General features: G+C 36.2%; 3 protein-coding genes across 3 annotated transcripts; all 3 read left to right on the forward strand.

Moving 5' to 3' along the window:
- The first annotated feature begins 595 nt into the window (after positions 1–595).
- On the forward strand, positions 596–6837 carry LOC147555832 (calcium-dependent protein kinase 2-like). The gene is made up of 8 exons (XM_086663523.1): positions 596–1941; positions 4101–4244; positions 4404–4556; positions 4884–4999; positions 5338–5505; positions 5590–5717; positions 6159–6258; positions 6389–6837. The coding sequence occupies exons 1-8, from the start codon at positions 1185–1187 to the stop codon at positions 6461–6463; spliced, it is 1641 nt and encodes a 546-aa protein (XP_086519649.1). The 5' UTR covers positions 596–1184; the 3' UTR covers positions 6464–6837.
- A 2504-nt stretch (positions 6838–9341) lies between these two features.
- Positions 9342–13902, forward strand: LOC147555833 (uncharacterized). The gene is made up of 6 exons (XM_086663522.1): positions 9342–10448; positions 10951–11796; positions 12097–12287; positions 12614–12820; positions 13000–13060; positions 13175–13902. Exons 1-6 carry the CDS (start codon positions 10173–10175, stop codon positions 13718–13720), a joined length of 2127 nt encoding a protein of 708 aa, XP_086519648.1. The 5' UTR covers positions 9342–10172; the 3' UTR covers positions 13721–13902.
- Positions 13903–14576: 674 nt separating this feature from the next.
- On the forward strand, positions 14577–17900 carry LOC147555834 (uncharacterized). The gene is made up of 6 exons (XM_086663524.1): positions 14577–15094; positions 15474–15637; positions 15848–16017; positions 16299–16376; positions 17033–17177; positions 17292–17900. The coding sequence occupies exons 1-6, from the start codon at positions 14995–14997 to the stop codon at positions 17691–17693; spliced, it is 1059 nt and encodes a 352-aa protein (XP_086519650.1). The 5' UTR covers positions 14577–14994; the 3' UTR covers positions 17694–17900.
- Positions 17901–21416: the final 3516 nt, after the last annotated feature.

Consider the following 21416-nt stretch of genomic DNA (forward strand, 5'->3'; position numbering starts at 1 on the left):
GGCCTAAAGCCCAACGAATTATTACATTGTTTATAGCCTAAATTACATAGGCTAAATCTTGATGGCAAACTGCTTCCACCGAGATTCGATCCCATGACCTCATGGGCTTAAGAGGAGTGTCCAACCACTACACCAAAGGTACTGGTGGACAGTTTTTGTAATTGATCATATTGTTCATAAATATATATCATAGTTTTAGTTCACATTTACAAATTATATTTGGGAATAAGCTTTTAAGCCGAAAAAGAATATTGGACTTTTTTTGTTATGCAAATGCCTAATTGGAGTTATATGTTTGGGTCCTTTATTGGGTGACAAACCACTCTGTCCGAGTTGAGTTTGCAGGACAACAACAGATTAATACAGTTGAGTTGCTTACCCATGATTGTGGTCGTGGGCCGCACCAACATAGCTCCGCCCTTGCCACCACCATTACTACCATCACTCTTACCGCGTTCTTCATTTTCTCTCTTTCTTATTTTCTTCCCTTTCATCTCCATCTTCTTCCCCATTTAGTCAACTCTTTCTCTTTATCGACGACAATAACAAAAATTCTATTACAAGAAGCCTTCCTTCACAGACAATAGGGATTCCCAATGACAAAACATTTTCTTTGTTGTCCACATAAAAGGGAGGGAAGGAGAAAGAGTGGAGGGTCTTAATGGAGTTAGGGTCAAATGTAAAGAAAAACTTAAATAGGTCCTTAAATGTGATATAGAAAGTCTTATAACTGACTTTTAAAACTACTTACCAAAATACTTGATGTCCCTATAGAGTTGGTACCCCTGTACTCCAACCAGTGTTCCCTATACTAGATACCTACCTTTTTACTCTCCCTTCTTCTTCATCGTCTCTCTCTTCTTTCTCTCTCTAGACCAATAAACCCAAGTACCGAATCTTCAATTATTTATCTTATTTGAGTTTCTGATAAGTCCAATCTTTTGAATTAGCAGACTAATAAGTGTCCAAGTCTTGATCTGGGTTCTCCCCTTCATCTTCAGCTCGATCTACTTTCCAAATCTACATCTGTTTTTTTTTTCTTGAACAAAATGAAGTATCCTCAGTAGTGAAAATCAGAACTGGGTTTTCCTTACTTCATCCCCAAGAATCATATAATTATCAATTTCCTGATCTGGGGTTTCTCTATTTTCAGACAAAAGTTTGGATTTACTTGGATTTAAAAGATGGGTCACTGTTTCAGCAAAAAGGAGTTTAATGGAGGAGATGCTAAAAGGCAGAGAACTGGAGGAGCTGGAGGAGGAGGAGCAGGACACTATGAAAGACCTAACAACAATCATGAACATGTGGTGGTTCATCAACCCAGACCAGTTCAACAGCAGAACCAGCATCATCATCATCATCAGGTTCATGTAAATCAAGCTCCAGTAAAACCATCTACATTATCTTCAAATCAAAGACTTCTTCAAAACCTAGATACTATTCTTGGTAAGCCATTTGAAGATGTTAAGAAATTTTATACACTTGGGAAAGAATTGGGTAGAGGTCAATTTGGGGTAACTTATCTTTGTACTGAAATTTCAAGTGGTCATACTTATGCTTGTAAATCAATATCAAAGAGAAAACTTGTTAGTAGAAGTGATAAAGATGATGTTAAGAGAGAGATTCAATTGATGCAACATTTAACTGGACAACCTAATATTGTTGAATTTAAGGGTGCTTATGAAGATAAACAATCTGTTCATTTGGTTATGGAACTTTGCGCTGGTGGTGAACTATTTGATAGGATTCTTGCTAAAGGCCATTATACAGAAAGGGCAGCTGCAACTATCTGTAGGTCTATTGTTAATGTTGTTCATATTTGTCATTTCATGGGTGTGATGCATAGAGATCTCAAGCCTGAGAATTTCTTGCTCTCGAGTAAAGAAGAGAATGCCATGTTGAAGGCAACTGATTTTGGGCTCTCAGTTTTCATCGAGGAAGGTATGTAATGAGTTCTGTACTATTTTTGATTAAGGAGTCGTGTTATGATATACTTAGTATTATCCCACATCGCTTGAGCATTAGAATATGTAAAGCTAGTGTTTTATTTCCTTAGCTTGCAAGCCGATGTTCAAAGAGGGTTAGGCCCCATGGCTTCTGACACGGGATGAAAGCTAGTGTTTCAGGGATGGGCGGGGACTTCATAACCTTAGCTCCACGTGGAGGGGGAGTACCAAGTGGCTCCAGCCCTGGCGTTGGGGGGGAGGTATTGGCATTACCCCACATCGCCTTGGCGTTAGAACTTGGAAAGTAGATAATTACATTGGCTTTAACCCAAATATAGCGCTTTGTGCATGGTCGACTTCTTTCTTACCTGCGTCATGATGACTCTTAACTCGTACACAATACTAACGCATCTTAATCCATCCTATATTATAAATACATTCTCCCTAGCTTTGAGTCTGAATTTTATTTCCTTAGCCATACAATATGATACAAACCGTAGTATTGACATTGAGGTTGGTGACCAAATTACAATGAAGTGTGCCGAAGAGTTCATTTACCCAACGCTAGGTATGTTGTAAAATGATGTGAAGACACCCCAAGCTCATAACATACTGGTATCAAATATTCACCATTTTTTCGTTATATGGAGCTACTTCATACACCAAGAACCACAATATTACTATATTAGTTTGATAGCTTTGTCATTTATGAACTTTTTAGGATTTCAAATAGTATATGAAATAGTACATCGTGTTGTAGTTCCTATGGCTTGAAAACTTAATTTCACGAATTCGGCAATAGATCATGCGAGAGAGGAACAGAGATGTCGCCGTAAGTGGCTGACCCGGGTTGCAGCGCAGGTCTTCCTAGCTGTGTTTTTGTAGGAAAAACTTACAAATTTTGATGTCAGCTCCTGTGTTAGGATACAAAGCAGTACGCTGCCTATGTGAAGGGTTCAAATCCCCTTTCGCCTTTGAATTTTTATTCCAACCTTCTAACTCAAAATGATGGCTTTAATTTTTTTTGCTTAACCTTTGAAATTTTTCTGTGTAAATCTTTGTTATTAAAGTTCATAGCTTCTTGTCATATGAATCCTCAATATTCTTTACTGTTATATTAAATTTCTTAACCACAACTAATATTAATTTCTTGTGAAAAAATAGCTAATTTTGAATTTAAGAACCAAATTAGACATAGGCCAGACTGTATAACGATTAGATAGTATGAGAATATTCGAGTCTTAATTATCTATTTGTAATTGGACTCCCTCCGTGCCTTCAAGGTGGGGGAGGAGGATGTTTTGGGGACTCTATTCCATTGGAGTAGGTCCTTGGGTTGGGCTAGGGCGTACTCGTACCTAGATTTTGTGTCTAATTGGGGGGGCATAATGAGTATGTAATCATGTAATCGTGCAAGCTCCCCCGTGTCGCCTTGTGTAGTTCCTTTTTCTTATATATTAATTCAAAGTTTTCAAAAAAAAACTTATCTATTTGTAATTTTGTCACAAAAAATAGTTTGATTTGTTATATATATCACTTTTACTGGCATGATGCTGTTTAGCTGCATAAATTTAACATTTTAACCTTAATGAAATATAAGTACTTAGATATGATATTATGATGTATTACATAAAAAAATTATCCCCGGCCCCCAACATAAAAAGAAAAATATTAAATTTCAGCCTGTCCTATCTAAGTTCCTGGCTCCGCCTTTGGAGAGGAAGCAACTATAACAGAACAAGACCATAATCTTAGAGCAAGAAAAAGGTTGAGAGTTCATGTGATTCTCTTTCATCTGTTTTTTCTCCTCGTTAGGTAACAAAGTAAATCAATGTTGTTTGCTTTGTAAGTATGACCATCAGATTATAGTTTAAGCTTCCACTCTTGCCATATAATAGAGAAGAACGAATTGGATCCTGTAATCCTTCCTTGTATGCTTTCACCATCTAAATTTTGTTCTTACAATATTCGGTCATTGCTTCTGAAGCCACCATCTTAAGGCTTTAGTCTAAATTCATATCTTCCTTTGGATGTTCGATATTTAATTTTCTTCCTCCTTGAGTCTTGTTTATGCACTATAAGTAACCCTTTAAGTAAATAATGTTATGATCGCACATCATCTAATTGAAGTGATACTTGATTTACTTGTTTCAGGTAAGACCTATCGGGATATAGTAGGGAGTGCATACTACGTTGCTCCTGAAGTACTACGCCGTAGTTATGGGAAGGAAATAGATGTTTGGAGTGCGGGAGTTATCTTGTATATTCTTCTTAGTGGAGTACCTCCATTCTGGGCCGGTAAGGGTATATATATATGTGTTATATAATAACCTATTAATTGTTTAAAAAACCTAATATTCTTTAAGTAGTGTGATTTCTAGCCCGAAAGACACAAATGAGGTTCTGATTGTTTGCCTTTGAGACTATATGAAATTTATGTATTGACGGGAATTACAGAGACGGAGAAGGGAATTTTTGATGCTGTGCTGGAAGGAACTATCGATTTCGATAGTGCACCATGGCCAACAATATCTGACAGTGCCAAAGATCTGGTCAGGAAGATGCTCACACCAGACCCCAAGAAACGACTTACTGCTGGCCAAGTACTTGGTATTTTTCATTCCCTTTTAGCATGACTAAGTCGTTATTATCTATGTTAATCTTGCTTGTGCTATCCAAGTATCCACTGGAAAGCCTAAAATCTTATGAAGTGACTGCAATTAGATGATTTCATGGGAAAGTCTCCAACTAATACCTCAAAAAATAAGTGTCCAAGAAATGTATTTTACTAAATGAATCGAGTTGGAACGTCAGTCTAGTTAGTTTATTATTTATCTATGTCAAATCATATTGAGCTGATTGTTACTTAGCTTTCTGTTGTATTCGATGTCTCTGATCTAAAATCATTTTTGGGTCTTGGGGTGATTGATGATCCAGAGCATCCATGGCTCAGAGAAGGTGGAGAAGCATCAGACAAACCAATAGATAGTGCAGTTCTCACCAGGTTGAAACAATTTAGGGCAATGAACAAACTCAAGCAGCTAGCGCTGAAGGTAGATTTACTGAACTACAATCTTATTTCTAGTCATTTTCTTACATGTATATGGTATGGGAAGCCAGAAAAGGCAGTACCCTTAGTTCTCTCTTGTGGATATGAATTAACATCCGAGATAGCTGTGAACAATCAGTGTTTTCCTTCGGTTAATGAAACTCTTTATGTATATCCATCCTTTATCCTGATATACTATTTATTTTTCATATTGTATATGCTAAGTGTCTTGACTTCCTTTATACGATACTTGAATGTGCCTTTTCCAAAGTCTGAAAGAGTAGAGGTATTCATGGTTTAATGTTCATTTTGTGGTCTGGTGGGGTTTCAACACTCATTCAGGTTATTGCGGAGAATCTTTCTGAAGAAGAAATTAAAGGTCTGAAATCAATGTTCACAAATATGGACACCGATAAAAGTGGGTCAATTACTTATGAAGAACTGAAGACAGGATTAGCTCGACTTGGATCAAAGCTCTCAGAAGCTGAAGTTAAGCAGCTCATGGAAGCGGTAAGAGATAGACTGCACCGAAGTTTATTCTTTCATTTTATACTTCATCTTCTCTCATGGAGTAAACTGTTTATCCAATTTTAGGCTGATGTTGATGGAAATGGAACGATTGATTATATTGAGTTTATAACTGCAACAATGCACAGACATAAGATAGAAAGAGATGAACATCTGTTTAAAGCTTTTCAGCATTTTGATACCGATAATAGTGGGTAAGTGTTCTACTCTTACTCGGTTCATACTTCATTGCAGAGCTATTTCCTGTCCTCCACTATACGAGATTTATCCACTCTTGTACTGCTAATGCCTACCGTTTCCATTTTCTTTTAATGAATAACCACTTCTGAAGCTAATGAAGTATCCAACTTCACTAGTTATCCTTATCGTCGTTTTCATCCGATATGGCCGTGCACCAAGTTAACCGGCAACATGGTTGATGAAATTAGTTTTTGAACAATCTGAATTTTATACAAGGCGCCCTTTGAATCTTCTCGTGGGTATCAGGGTAAAACGATTATGATTTACAAAATATAGTGTGAAAAAGTACTCAACCCTTTATGTGAATATTGAATGATGATTGCTCGTTATAGACTTGGATTAGTGTTGCATGATTGTATATTCACAACTTATTCTTGTCAATTTACTTGAAACAGGTTTATTACAAGAGATGAATTGGAGACAGCAATGAAGGAATATGGAATGGGTGACGAAGAGAGTATTAGAGAAATAATATCAGAAGTAGACGCAGATAATGTAAGTTATCTCTGAGCCGACTATTTTGAAGCTTATTCTTATTACTATTGTTCCTTTTAATAGAACTCTTTTGCCTTTTTTTCGTTTTAAATAGACAAATAAGGTAACTTATCATATATTGAATCTTTAGGACGGGAAAATCAACTACGAGGAATTCTGTACAATGATGAGAGGTGGAAAGCAGCAACCACCAAAGCTTTTTTAGTTCCACTAAGGGTTATTACGTATTCCAAATCCCACGTTTGTCTAGGAATACTGAGAGTTTGATGATCTAGCCTCTAGGCAATATGTACTAGCAGAGCCAAGTAAGGATTCCATAACGACAATACGCGAGTTACTTCTTCGAGTTGTGAGGTACGATAGTGTTGTTTCCCTTCTTTCTTTTCGAGATTTTCCCAATATCTTCATATTCGAAATGGAGAATCAATTAAGCAATTGAGATATGTTATTTGGATTCTTTGATGTTGAATGTAGTTCTTGTGAATATCGTAATATGTGTGTTTGTTTTGGGTCTTGGTTGCTATTATGAACAGAGCTCTAGTATTTTGCATGAATTTATCATAATGGTTTGAATGGGTATGTTAATGTTTCATTTGAGCTTTTATAGTCAGTAAACAGAGTGATTTAGAGCACTTTGTTTCGGCATTAGAGAGACACACATGCCAACCGAACAAAAATAAGTTTCTAACTGACTGTTTTCTGCATTTTTTTTAAATCGCCAAAACACGAAAGCAATGATTAAGCAACTCAACTCTGTCAGCTATAACATAGGCTCTTGAAACTATATGCAGAAGTAGTTCAATACATTGGCTCCCGCCCTCGGCTATATACGGAGCTTCTTTCCCTGAACTAGGTTGAGATGGACATGCTAGCTCAAACGCGCCGCCGATGACCTAGTTAAGTTTGTTATCTGTAACCTAAGTTCTGGACACTTTAGTATATCGTATATGACTGTCTTAGTACTCACAATTTGTGTCATCAAAAGAATCTACCATCGAACACCGAAAGATAATGAGTTTTTTGTCCCATTAAGCTCGAAACTGTTCTCAAAATTATATCTACTCATTTCTTAAACAACATACAGAAAAGGATTTTGAATTTCTATTTGTAGTTCTTGCTCTAAACAAATAATGGATCTGTAAATTACAAATACTACCTAATACCTTGGCAATAAGAGCTCTCTCTGTATCATATTACTTTTTTTTTTTTGATGAAAGGGTGTATCATATTACTTGATAAACTAAAAAAAAACAAAAAGATAAAGGTATTGCGTTATCTATAAACAATTTGCCTTCCCTACACTTAATAGGAAACTCTAATTAAGTATTAGATAAGAAAACCTTACTTTTTCATCCATATTTTCACCTATTTCAAAGCTAAAACACAACATATCATGTGAGGGTTATTAATATAAAAAGTTCTTAATTATTTCAAGTACTTAATGGTTTTATTATACACAAACAACAAGAAATATCTAAATATACAATTAAACTTTAACTCCCACTTGCTAACCTTAAGTTCCAATTTCCCATATCAAAAGAAAAAGAGAGATAATTGATTAGAATGGTCTTCTTAGGAGTATTATGTCTGCCTTGCGTAGATAATCAAATTTAAGTATAAAAGAGTGATACAACAACCGAAAGGTGAGACCGATTTTGGCAAAATCAACACCTAGGATGATATAGAATTCAGAACTGTTGATTTCAGTTTCTCTTGATAAAACTAGAAAGTAAAAATAGTATGTCGTGACATCAATAGCTAAAAAAGTATATTTGAACTTATAAGCTTTTTTTTTGTTGAACATTTGAACTTATAAGCTTAGTAGAGTAAAAAATTAACTAGTATGTCAAGTAAAATACTCCTTAGTATAGGATTGCAAAATGAGAAGTACTTCTACCAACAACACATTTTCTAAGGAACCAAACATTTAAGAATGGAATCCAATGTTAAACCTAATATTCTTCTGACAGAAATAGGCAGTTGAGACAACCATTAAGTTACCATTTTCTTTTGATACATCTCCTCTTTGTACCCCACTCACATATTATATCATCATATGGTAAACTACTAGTATATAATATAATATGCACGTGTGCACACATTTTTTCGGACATGGGAAAGGGAGTTTGTCAGACATGGACTCATCTGTCAAAAAAACCCAAATATTAAAGTTGAAGTTATTTAAGAAGTTTCATCCTTAAGTAACATCAATGAATTAACTTATTAAATGGATCATGAGAGTTTTACACAAATGTGGAACCCTATGTTTGTCTTAGCATTGGTAATTTAAGACACATTAATACTTCGGTTTTGTGAAAATGATAAGCAAAATAGTACTCCCTCCGTCCCATATTCAATGACCTAATTTCTATTTTGAGTTGTCCCATTTTAGTGTCCCGTTTCTAAAAATAAAGAAATAAACTTTTCACTCTTTCCAACAATACCCATTATTATAAATTTAATGACAACTTTATTTAAAAGTAAATTCAACTTTTTCATTGTAAATTACAAAAGTTAATGAGGTTACAATTGGAAAAACCATGTTATTTTTTAAAGTCAAACTCCAATTAATGATGTTCCCTTAAAAAATTATGTTTTCAAATTAGGTCATTCTTTTTGGGACTGAGGGAGTATTCAATTTTGTTTAAGGATGAAACCTAATTTTTTCTTTTTACTCAAATTGGATGAAACCTAGTGGGGCTTCACTTTTTCTCTTTCTAAAAAAAAAAACTGCTGCGGGATCTTACAATAGTGAAAATAATAAAGTGAGAGTAGATATTCTGAATATTCAATTCAAATTGTTTGTTAAGAGTTTTATTGAAATTGTCGAATGCCTTTGCAGAAAAAATGACACTTTTCGTGATTTAAAATTATTTTTCAACAACACTTTAGTTCAAGTAGATTAAAGCATCCTTCATCAAAAAAAAAAGTAGATTAAAGCATTTTTTTCACGTAGTTTCTCCAAATTACACTACTTCTGTATTTGAAAAATATCATACAAATAAGATGTTTAGTAATAGTATACTTGTACTGAAAAAAACATATCATCCATAAAGAGATGAAAAATAAATAGAGTACCAAAAATTTCATGGTTTCTTTCCATTTTATGACATTAATATCACAATTCTCTTATTTAAGGTTGAATTTTGTTGGGCTTTGGATTCTCCTGTCATGAATTATGACATTGTCCTTGTAATTAATTAGTAATTACCCATAGAAGAAGGAATTAATCATAAACAAATTAAGCTAGCCTACCCACCATATCTTCTTGTCATTTTCCAATTTGAAGTTCTTGTAACAAGCCAGTTTGGAAGATAGAGAGAGAGAGAAAGTAAAGAAGTGGTATGGCTTGAGATGCACGTGGTGTTGCATGCCTTAACCCCCATCCTCTCTCTCAGTCTCTCTCTTTCTGGTCTTCCTTCTCTCCTTTCTTTTACAAAACTGAAACAGAAAGATTCACCATTTTCTTTGATCTTCTCTTTCTCTCTCTAATTAGCTACTTCACCCACTATAGACCTTTCATTTCTTCTTTCTCTGAAACTTCTACTTCTTTCCTTAGGTTTAATACTTACTACAATCTTGGGTTATATACTCTCTTTTCTCTCTCTAAAGCTACTTATTTTAGCCTTTTCCAACTTGGGTTCTTGCTATAATTACCAGCTTTTGCTATCCTACTTGTTTTGATTCACCATTAATGTTCTTAATTTCCAAGAAAACTATCTCTTTTCAATATGGGTTTGTCAAAAAGTTTCCAACTTTAGCTACCTAAATCAATCATTCACTTCTACTAAAAGGTCTAGGTATAGGGTATTCAGTTTTACTAGTTCTTAATCTCATCATTGAGAATTTACAAATTTATGTAGGTTTGATTAAAGATCAATAGAATATCTGAAGTGGGTTTTGATTGTTTTTCAATGGTAGAGCCCCAATCTTGTGCTAGTCTAGTTAATAATCCATCCACATTATGTAGTAGAAGTAGAGGGTGTTCTTTAGAATTTTCTAATCTTCATTCTTCATTAGAATGTGAAGAGAGAGAAAGTAATGGTGTAGGAGGAGTTAATGTTGTTGAAGAAATTTCAGCACAGTTAGTGAGAGAGAAACAGAAAAATGCAAAGCTTATGGAAAGGATTTCCTTATTGGAAGCTTTATTACAGGACAGAGAGAAAGTTTCTCTCTCTACCACAGAACAAGTATGAACATTTTGAACACTAGATTTCCTTCTTTTGTTTTAGCTTGTCTTCCATATAAAAGGGGATGGGTAATTTAGTTCATTCATGATCAAATTCCTTCAAAAGTCATTGATAAACTGTTTAGGGTTATGGGTTTTGGGTTTTGAATATGATTATTAATGTAAGAATCTATATTTTGGATTTGATCATGAACAAGTGTTAAATAAAGATCTTCCATTAATATCTCTTAATATTGAAGAAATTGCACAAGAAATGTTATTGGACTTTTATGAGTTTTAGTTCCTTAATGAAATAACTATTGTGTATGCAAGTTGTTTGTATAAATGTATGACCAAAAAAAAAAGATGGGTTAAGATGAACTAGATCATTGATGATTGATGTTAATGAGGATAAATTAGGTTTTAAAGATTTCATATATAAAAGTCTAGTAACATGAAAAGATGTAATTTTGTTGTCCTTTCATTTCTACTTTAAACTATTGATGAAGAGATTTTCGTGACAGGATCGTCGGCCTAATGAAACAGAGAGAATATCCAAGGAGTTTAAAAGACAAAAGATAGAACTAGTGAACAATGAAGTTAGAAATGCAGATGTTATACAAAATAGTGAGGTGATCAAGGAGATTAAACAGAGCAATAGTGAAACTCCGTGCGTGGCCTTAGAGAACAGCAATCAACAAGAACGGGTTGTCAATTGGATGACCATCGACGATACCCAGTTTCTGAATTTCGAAAAAATTACAGATGGTGATCTTGCTATAGTTTGTGAGGATACAGATGATAGTGATGACGACGAGTATTACGATGAGGATGAAACCGATATTGAAGATAAGATCGACAGGGATGAGAACGAGAATTCTCAAATTTCTGATGTAAAAGGTAATCCCCTAGACGGCGTCACTGGTACAAAACACATAGATTACTCTACTAGGCCCCTTAGTAGTCAGAATCCGATAAAACTCGATGAAAATCACAACGAAAGCAAAGGGATTTCAATGGTTAAGAAGGAAGCCATGAAACAAAGAAGAAAAGAAAGCAAAAGGAGTAAGTGTTGTAAACCACACTTAAAGATTGGTAATTGTGGACTGGAAATCGGGCATAAAGTGTCGGGAAGCTTGTCGTTGACCAAAAAGCTCCTGAAGGTGCCGTTTTGTCCTAAGGAAGTCAAGAGAATAATAGAATCCGATTCACTTTTATTAAAGAATGCACAATCTCATACTATACGTAAAATCGTTGTATTTGCATCTCTTGGTATTCGCCACGGATGTGAAGATATGTATGACTTGGATTTCAATCACTTCAGCATATTACACAAGGGGGAACCATATCTTTCTGCAAAGAATCCTGGGGTAAGTATCAATTTACACAAAGATACTGTATTGCAAACTTTACCCTAAAATATCAGGGTTGTTTCTTTTCATCATATGCTAATGTGAATAATATGGAAAGTATGTACTCTTATTTTCAATTTTCATTTTGCTTATAGTAAGATGTTTAAATGCGACCACACCCAAGCATCATGTATGTAAACTATTAGTTGTTTTGTCGTAATTCAATCCATCATGCAACATTGCATAAATAACTTGTGTGCATTTTAACATCGTTTGCAAACTTATCTTTCTTATGTAGTTTTCGCTCAACTATTTCAGGAACATGTTTTATATGAAAATCCTGGGGTAAGGAGAAAAGTCTTCTATCCAAATCGACAAAACCCAACATTATGTCCAGTTCAAATACTTGAAGAGGAGAAGGCTATGCGTCCATCTGACATGAGTTGCCCATCTTGCTTATTTTTGTGCATCAAGTATGGAGGAAGAACAAGAAATCTTCCTCAAAATGAGTAAGTATTTTTCTGCACTAAATTTTCTTACTTCTCCTCATTGTTCTTCCTACTTTGACACAAGAATTCTGCTCCACGAAAAAGGAAAAGTAGATTTTGGGAGATTTTTGTTACCCGAGATTGCTCAAACTATCCACGGTTAATGATCACATTACTTCTAGAAGTATTGAGGTATCTCCAGATCTTGTTAATTGTATAAGAAAGTTGTTCGTTGTCGCATAAACAATTATACTGATAAATACTTTAGACTTTTGATCCGCCAAAAGTTGGAAGTGAATTTAAATTTCAGCTTAATCGGTCTAATGTCGTGGGTGATACTCCTCCAGATATGTCAGGCAGCGGATGGGAAGAAATAAGTTGAAGTCATTTGGACCACTTATGTGCCAGATGGGATTGCTAGTTCATATTCGTAGCGGGAGCTTCTTCTTTAAGGCTTTGGGTATTACACTTTTGTTTATGGCTGGCTTTCCAGATGATATCGTTCAAAGAGAAACCAAGTACCGAAACTTGGATTTGCTTCAAAAATACTACAGGTATTCAATTTTTTCCTTCCTCTTATTCTTATCGTGACAAGTAGAAATAGCAGATTAGCAAGTTCTTTCTTTTGAATAAGCTAAAGTTTGGAATTGCGTCTTTTTAAGCCATTATTCTTCCATTGCTTAAACATTTCCACTGGCTTGTTTCACTTCGTGCACAACCTTCTTATTTGCAGGACAGATGACGATGCCGAAGGAGAGGACTTGTTTCATCTGTACCCAGTACTTTATGACACCGTAAGGGTCCATCTCTCTTCGTTTTTGTTGTTGTCTCTCTACTTGGATTAAGCTTGCAATTTTGCAGATCGTTTCCTCGTGTATCAGTCATGTCATTCACATCACTTTTTGCAGGCTAGTCCGAATTCACATCAGTTAAGTGGGAAGGCAACAAAAGCTAGTGGCAAGAAACAAACAGGTACGAATAATAAGCCTCAAAACACGGCGAAAACCGTAGACTTACCTTCTGTTCCTTCCAGCTCTATACCTTCAACCCAATTTGGACTTATGGGTTATATGTCTCATCCTACTCATGGATCAGAGACTCCACCCATCTCAACCCCTCCTATTGTCGGCTCTGGTTCTAATATCTCTTATCAGCCTGGTCAAATACCGCCCCCATTTCCGATAATGCCACCCCACCCAGCAAACATGTTTATGCCGATGATGTATTGGCCTCATCCAAATGCATACCCTTCCCATCCTTTTCCATCTTCTTATCCATATCGATCTTTTCCTCCCTCTGCAAATTACGTCTCACTTCACCCACAACCTTATTATGGACACCCACACTTCATGCCTAATGCGGTCGATGGAATTGAGAAGAAAGATGCAGTTTTGGAAGAAGCTAATCACAGTGATTCGGACAGTTCAAGCAGCACCGAACCAAAGAAGGCTTAAAGAAAGAAAAGTTGTAGCGAGTAGATATAATCATTTTTTCATATGTAAAACTTTACACGTTTATGGGATTTGAAATTTTGTTTAGATGGAAAAGAGAAATGCAGTAGTCTAAATTTTTTTACATTCTTGTGCTAAACTCATTTAAGATATCTCACTTATTAAAGCAAAATTATTCATCAAAACTTCAACTCTCAAACTAATATTTTGCTATAATTACTATCCAGAACCAGTCAGCTAGCTTTATCCCACACTCATATTTCATTCATTAACAACACTCTTTGCCCGTAAACATCCCGAAACCTCTGTCACTTCTGAAACCTAGGAAGTCCATTAACAACACTCTTTGCCCTCGGAACTCCTTCATTAACAACACTCTTTGCCCGTAAACATCCCGAAATCTAGGAACTCTTTGCCAAATCACGCCATTTATATACCTCATTAGAGATTTTTCCTTAACTAAAGATCGGTTGGGTCCGTTGGGAATGACTCTTGTTGACTATTTTCTAAATTTTGAGAAGAAAAAGATAGAATAAAACACTTGAAATGTGATTGTTTATATAGTGTTTAGGTCAATATTCATTGACCACAGTTAACCTAATAAGTCGTCAGCTTATAGGCCACAACACAAAAGTTCGCAATTTTTATTCACTACACCTCAAAAGGTCCGGCTAAAAGCACCGGGATGTTTACGGCAAAGACATTATGTAAACAACCTTGTTTCCAAACCCATTATCATCGGTCCACGACGAGGAATAGGAGAGGAAAAAAAATCTTATTTTAGAGAGAGAAAGAGTGTAAAATCATCATGGAAAGAACCTTGATTCCAAACCCTTGATTCAAATCTACCATTAAAAATACTCCCGGACAGACTTGTGCGAGATGTAAAGCAAGTGTTTGGATTGGTCGGTCTGAGACTTTTGCTTTGGGTTTCATATGGGCCGATTTATACTTGGGCGCCATTAGGTGTTTGGGGTCAAAAGAGATTGACCTCGTCCTTCGAGTGCAAACAACCTTTTAGCCGGGTGGTCTTAGCAGGACCCCACCTCAAATCGGTCAAGTTACCTTCAACGCTGGCAACCAGTGCCTTGTAAGGACTAACGTAGATCGTAGTCGATTTCTCACAAAAAAAAAAAAAAAAAAAAAAACGCTGGCAACCAAGAAGGCACCGGATTGGACTCAATAGAGCTGGGTGGGTCCAACTCTGAGCAAAACTCCACGGTGTGACGGTGCCCCATTTCCCCAATTCTCAACCAAATCATCTCTCTCTCTCTCTCATGGCAAGAAAGGATGATTCTGTCGCCTTGACATCCTCCTCCCTACTGAAGCTCAACCTTAATTCAAACGAGCCTAGGAACAAAACACTTCAATCATCCGGTAAGTAGCTTTAAACCCATTTTTCCTTCACCCCTCCTCTTTAGATGATCAATTGTTCTTTTCAATTTGAATTTTGTGATATAAAATTTGTATAGGGGAGAATACCCTAGTACCCAAATACCCATATCAATATCTTTGCTCTGAATCTCCTAATGGTTTCAAAATCTCCTCTTGAAATTGATTTTAGAACAGATTATGTTAAATTTGATAGTTTTAGTGCTCAATTCAATACTTTAGCTGTCCCAATTGCATAAAAGAATTACTATGACCAATTATGTAATTCAGCTTCATTGTTAAGATTGCTTGGACACCACTGTTGTGATAGGAATAATATTGTATGTCATTATATTGAAAACAAATTGACAATGCTTATTTGCAGGATCACCTCTTGAAATAAGTATACTTAAAAGTTCAACAAGTTTTAGTAAGAAGACCAAATGTCGAAGCCTTCTCAGTTTGTGTATTGGCGTTCTCGGACAACATTTAGAGGATATTATTCAAGACTTGGGTCAAATTTCTGCCAATTTTCCACCAGAAACTAAGGTGCTTTATGTGTTATCTGAAATTTGTTATTTGTTTTGTAAATGACTATTAAGTATAATCTTGAACCCTCCAAGTTCACAGCCCGTGTTAGTTCACGTCATATACCACATTCGTGAGACCCGATATTGAAAATTAGATATGATTTCCCTTTTGCCAAAAGTACTTCCATATTATTGTTTGGCGTTTTAAAATTTCCTATTTGATCAACAGTTAGCTATGGTGGCAATCGCCAGGAGAAGAAAGTTATTAAATGATGGAATCCTGATTTCTTTGGCTGATACTTCTTGGGATATCCTAGATTTATCTGGTTCTGATGTTTCTGATTTTGGACTGACAAAAGTATCGGAGATGCTGAAACATCTCCGAGCTGTTGATATAAGGTATGTGTCCTAGCTCTTATGACAACATGCTTTTGAGTTTCTTCAGAGAGCGCAAGGTACTTTTGGATCGAACAAAGTCAACAAACACCATGTGCTTTAATTGACATTTGCACATAAATTAGCATGTGGACTCATCAGTGAATGGTCCTTGCCTTAGTTATCCTACCAAATCCGTTATTGCATGGACAAGTTCCTTGTTCTACTCTTAACTACATCACTTAATGTGTTTTGGTGATTTGATTATCGAAATTTCATAATATTAAAGAGACGTTTTCGTGCAGTCGATGTGCCAAAATTACTGCAGCAGGAGTTTCAGACCTTGTGCGCCATTGTCGTTCATTGGAGATATTGAGATGCGGGTATGGATTTGATTTTGTTAGTTTCCTTGCGTGTTTCATTATGAGCCGTAATTTTTCTTTATGGGGGATCACTATCTTAATATAGGTTCCTTTAGGTTTTAATTGTTGCTTTATGAACCGTAATTTTTCTTTCTATACAACGAGACTATTGGAACTTAACTAGCTCAACACCTTTACCAAATATGAGCTTAAAAATCAGTTGGAGTTTCGGGCTAAAGAATTCACATTTCAAATTTAAAACATACATATTTTAGTTAGTTCATATGTAACCCTCAAGGAGATGTAGGCATAGGAAGATGATATAAAGCTTTTATTCGAACATCTTGACTTAGGTTATTTTCTTCTGTACTATGTGTTGTCTTACTTTTCTCGAATCAAGGGTACCGCACTACCTCCTGGAAGTCATGCCTCTCCTTATCAAAACAATCTGTTTCAAAAGCTAGAAGTATTTATTTTAACAATTATTATGCATGAACTCGAAGATAAATCAAGAGACAAACTTCCTGAAAAAAAAAGGTAACTGCAAAATACCCTTTAAAAAGGGATCTAAATGGAAAAAAACATTTTATTTGTTCCATATAGGAGTTATTTCTTCCTGCACCCATTCATGGACGGTACTCTAAGAGTCTAAAATGTAGTTGATATAATCATTGCAGAGGGTGTCCAAGGAGTGACATTACTGCACGTAGATGCTTGGGTCTCTTTAAGCCAAAATTTATTGACGTCGAGGGGGATTCGTGGGAGGAACTTGATGAGGTGGACATTGCCGAAGGTGCAGAGTCACTACGTTGGCTTGTATGGGTATGTGTATCTTTACAATTCGAAATTTAGTCCCAAAATGATTGGTTATTCGTCTATCTAAATTATTCTCTTGGAAACGTCCATAACTCACTTTCCATTTCCTGTTTTTTTCAGCCAAAGATTGACGATGATTCACTGGATAAGTTAGCCACCGAATGCCCACGTATTTTAGTGAACCCAAAGCCATCTCTATTTGGTTTCCGAGGATTGGAAGTTCCTCACGAAGCATTACCAGATACTATCTTAGATGATCACGTTGTCAAGGACATAGATCCCAAGACATGGGCAGTTGCTGGGGTAGTTCCGAAGGTCATAATTCCATCTACATCTAACTCCACAGAGTTGCCGATAGCTGAGAGATTTAGACTTGCTTTCGTAGAGAGAGACACAAGACTAGCGCCAAAGAGAGCAAAGAACGCAAGGCAACACCGGCGAAGAGCAGAGAAAGAGTGGGTAATGTCAAATACTGATGCAAAATCAGTAGCTCTTGCCTCGCGAATGAAATTGTCTAAATAGTAAGGGTTGGTGAGAGGATATTCTTCGGAGTTGTTGGGAAAAGTATATTTTCCTTTACTCTCATTTTATACCATAAATGTAACATTCTGATATGAGCTTGGATAACAAGTCTCCTTTTTCTTCTTTCTTCAGGGTTTTAGTTCTTTAGGTTTTCTGTTGTATGATAAAACTCAGAATATTGAAATGAAGCTAGAGAATTTTGATTTTGACATTATATCTCGAAAAAGGTTGAAAGTGAGTGCTCCTGTGCTATGGATCAAAAGACTGGTGGCTTGTATAGGAACCACTTGCTGATGTATAGGGTCACCAATTCCATAGGGACATGAAGTTTTTTCCCACTCAGCATTTTCATAGGTCAAGATATTAACCCTTTGTATAAAATTTAAGGATTTATATTCGAAGTTTTCTTTACGTTGGCCCAACTCAACCAAAACCGTAGAAATCGGTGAAAGAGGAAGTCAGAAAATGGCGGAGAAGATGGAGACTAAGCTAAAACAAAAAACAGAAAAATCTGGAACAAAGAGAAGCAACACTTAAGCAAATAGGCAAACAGTAGATACTTGAGAATTTCTTTATTTCTGCTTGAAGAAATCTGAGAAAACTAACTTGATACATATCATATTTATAGTCATAAAACTAACAGTAAACTCCTAAAAAACTGCAACTACTTAGACTAATACTTCATGACTTGACTGCTACTAAAATCTAGGAAATTAGTTATTTGACTAAGTAAACAGAAACTTTAGTACGTAGATGCACTAATTTTTAACACTCCCCCTTAGTGCATCCTTCCGATCAAGAACTCCAAGAGCTGCTCTGAGATGTTCAAACTTAGGCTTTACCAAAGCCTTTGTAAATATATCTGCAACTTGATCATTTGTAGAGACTCCTATTAGCTTAATTTCTTGGTCCAATACTTTCTCTCGGATGTAGTGATGACGAACTTCAATATGCTTTGTCCGAGCATGAAAAACTGGATTGGAGGCAAGCTTAACAGCACTTTCGTTATCACACTTGATTTCGACAGCATAATCAAGTTTGCAGAACATGTCTTCTATTAACCTCTTCAACCACATACACTCTTGTGCAGCCATAGTTGCTGCCACATATTCAGCTTCTGTGCTTGATAATGCAATCACCGATTGTTTCTTGCTGCACCAAGACACCATAGCCGAACCAGTACTAAAGCAATAGCCTGAAGTTGAGTGTCTATCATTTTTGTCTCCAGCCCAATCTGCATCAGTGAAGCCTTTTAGACAGAACTTCTGAGTCCTCTTGTACATAAGACCATACTCAAGTGAACCCTTCACGTAACGAAGAATTCCTTTTGCTGCCTCCAAGTGACTAGACCTTGGGCACTGCATGAATTGAGAAACTACACCAACAGAGTAAGCAATCTCAGGCCTTGTGAAATCAAACTGCCAACCAGTTGCTGAAATTTCATAACATCCTTTAGTGGTTCTCCTTCATCTTTGATCAATTTGAGATGTGGCTCCATTGGAGTGGTTTTTTCTCTTGACTCCCCCATGCCAAAACGATGTAACAACTTCCTTGCATAGCCCGTTTGAGAAACAAAGTACCCTTGATCTGATTTTTCAATTTCTAAACCAAGAAAACAACTAATCTCCCCTAGGTTCTTCATCTCAAATCGAACAGAAAGTTCATTTTTCAGCATCGAAATTTCTGCGTCATTATCTCCGGTGATGATCATATCATCCACATATAATAAAACCATCAAATGCATATTTGAATTTGATTTAATAAACAAACTAGAATCTGCATTTGAAACCTTAAAGCCGCAAAAGATAAAGTATTGAGCAACTTTACCATACCAAGCACGTGGTGCTTGTTTAAGGCCATATAACGCCTTCCTTAGTCTGCATACATGGTTAGGATACTGCTCCGCAACATATCCTTCAGGCTGCTCCATGAATACGTCACGATCCAACTCTCCATAAAGAAAAGCATTTTTTACGTCAAGTTGCCATAACTTCCAATTTCGGAAAGCTGCAAGAGAAACAATGGTTCTTATTGTTACCATCTTCGCCACGGGACTAAATGTTTCTTCGTAGTCCAATCCGTAACTTTGAGAAAAGCCACGTGCAACGAGTCGAGCTTTGTATTTTTGAACATCTCCATTTGAGTTTTTCTTTAAACGGTAAACCCATTTGCAAGTGATGGGCTTGCAGTTTTCTGGTTTCACCACCAACTCCCATGTCTGATTCTTTTTCAATGCTTCAATTTCTTCTTGCATTGCAGCTTCCCATTCTGGACGGTCTTTGGCTTCTTCGAAACTTGTTGGTTCTTCATCTACTTCTCCTACAAAGAAGCATGAAGTGATTGTACACAACTGAACCTCGTAGTCTTTGAGGTAATTTGGTTGTCTTTTCTGCCTTATAGGCCTTCTTTCAACTTGTTGATCGTTGCCATTTGAGTGGCAATCAGCTGGAGATTCATTTGTATCTGAATCTGGTAAATCATTTTCAAGAACAGGTTGCTCTTGATCATCACTGAGAATTACTTCCTGCACATAATTTTTCTGGGCTGAATAATAGGTGGAAATCTCATCGAATACAACGTCCCTAGAGGTGACAAACTTTCTGGTTTCTGGATTCATACACCTCCATCCTTTCCTGCTGGAATCATATCCCACAAAAAGACACTTTTTTGCTTTCGGATCAAGTTTGGTTCGATTTGATTTTGGAATGTGAACATAGCAAACAGAACCAAACACACGAAAGTAATTTACATTAGGTTTTAATCCATATAACAATTCAAAAGGAGTTTTTTCTTTACCTGGCCAAGGTGGTAATCTATTTATCACATGACACGCACATTGAAATGCTTCAGCCCAAAGTTCTCGTGGAAGATTCTTGTCGTGTATCCATGAAAGACTTGTTGAAGCGAGATGTGCCAACTTCCTTTCTGCTACCCCATTTTGCTGAGGAGTATTAGGACATGTCATTTGTCTTTGAATACCATTTTTCTCACAATACTGAAAGAAATCATCAGACATAAACTCTCCACCATTGTCACTTCTTAGGCATTTTATTTTCTGCCCAAATTCCTTCTCTATGGTGTTGTTGAACTCTATGAAGTTCAAGAGTGCCTCACTCTTCAATTTCAAGAACTTTACCCATGTATATCTTGAAAAGTCATCTACCATCACCATAACATAAGAATACCCACAATAACTTGGTGTTTTTGTTGGTCCCATCAAGTCTGTGTGCACTAATTCAAAAGGGGCTGATCTACGGTTGGATGAGCTTTTAAACGGAAGGCGATGTGATTTGCCAAACTGACATCCTTGACAAATCACATCTTCATGTACGTTCTTCAATGTTGGAAGTCCATCTACTAATCTGTTAGAAGAAATTTGCTGCAGCATTTGATAACCCAAATGGCCTAACCGAGCATGCCAGATTGCTGAGTTGTCCGTTTGACTTGTTTTCTTCACATAGGCTTCCCCTGCTGCCAAGACAAACAAAGACCCTTTCTTCTTACCGGTCAAAACAACATCACCATCAATTGTCTTCACATTATCAAGAACTTTTACATCGTCTGGCCCAAACAAGACATAATTTCCAGAGTTAGTAATTTGAGAAACTGAAATTAAATTTCTTTTCAAACCTGGAACATGAAAGACGTTGTCGAAATTGACATTTGTATCCGTATCACCAATCTTGACGACTCCTTCATTTTCTACTGGGTATATGGAATCAT

The sequence above is a fragment of the Eschscholzia californica genome, unplaced genomic scaffold (assembly GCF_041429995.1).
Source record: "Eschscholzia californica isolate CP2 unplaced genomic scaffold, dmEscCali1.0.p SCAF_2, whole genome shotgun sequence".
NCBI lineage: Eukaryota > Viridiplantae > Streptophyta > Magnoliopsida > Ranunculales > Papaveraceae > Eschscholzia > Eschscholzia californica.

Excerpts from the sequence above, each read along its gene's own strand:
- LOC147555834 (XM_086663524.1), top strand. The coding sequence starts at position 14,995 with ATGGCAAGAAAGGATGATTCTGTCGCCTTGACATCCTCCTCCCTACTG. Across the intron at positions 16,018-16,298 it reads CTCCGAGCTGTTGATATAAG|TCGATGTGCCAAAATTACTG; the intron begins GTATGTGTCCTA and ends GTTTTCGTGCAG. Across the intron at positions 16,377-17,032 it reads TTGGAGATATTGAGATGCGG|AGGGTGTCCAAGGAGTGACA; the intron begins GTATGGATTTGA and ends TAATCATTGCAG.
- LOC147555833 (XM_086663522.1), top strand. The coding sequence starts at position 10,173 with ATGGTAGAGCCCCAATCTTGTGCTAGTCTAGTTAATAATCCATCCACA. Across the intron at positions 12,288-12,613 it reads AGAAATCTTCCTCAAAATGA|ATATGTCAGGCAGCGGATGG; the intron begins GTAAGTATTTTT and ends ATACTCCTCCAG. Across the intron at positions 13,061-13,174 it reads ACCCAGTACTTTATGACACC|GCTAGTCCGAATTCACATCA; the intron begins GTAAGGGTCCAT and ends CACTTTTTGCAG.
- LOC147555832 (XM_086663523.1), top strand. The coding sequence starts at position 1,185 with ATGGGTCACTGTTTCAGCAAAAAGGAGTTTAATGGAGGAGATGCTAAA. Across the intron at positions 4,245-4,403 it reads AGTACCTCCATTCTGGGCCG|AGACGGAGAAGGGAATTTTT; the intron begins GTAAGGGTATAT and ends CGGGAATTACAG. Across the intron at positions 5,506-5,589 it reads TTAAGCAGCTCATGGAAGCG|GCTGATGTTGATGGAAATGG; the intron begins GTAAGAGATAGA and ends ATCCAATTTTAG.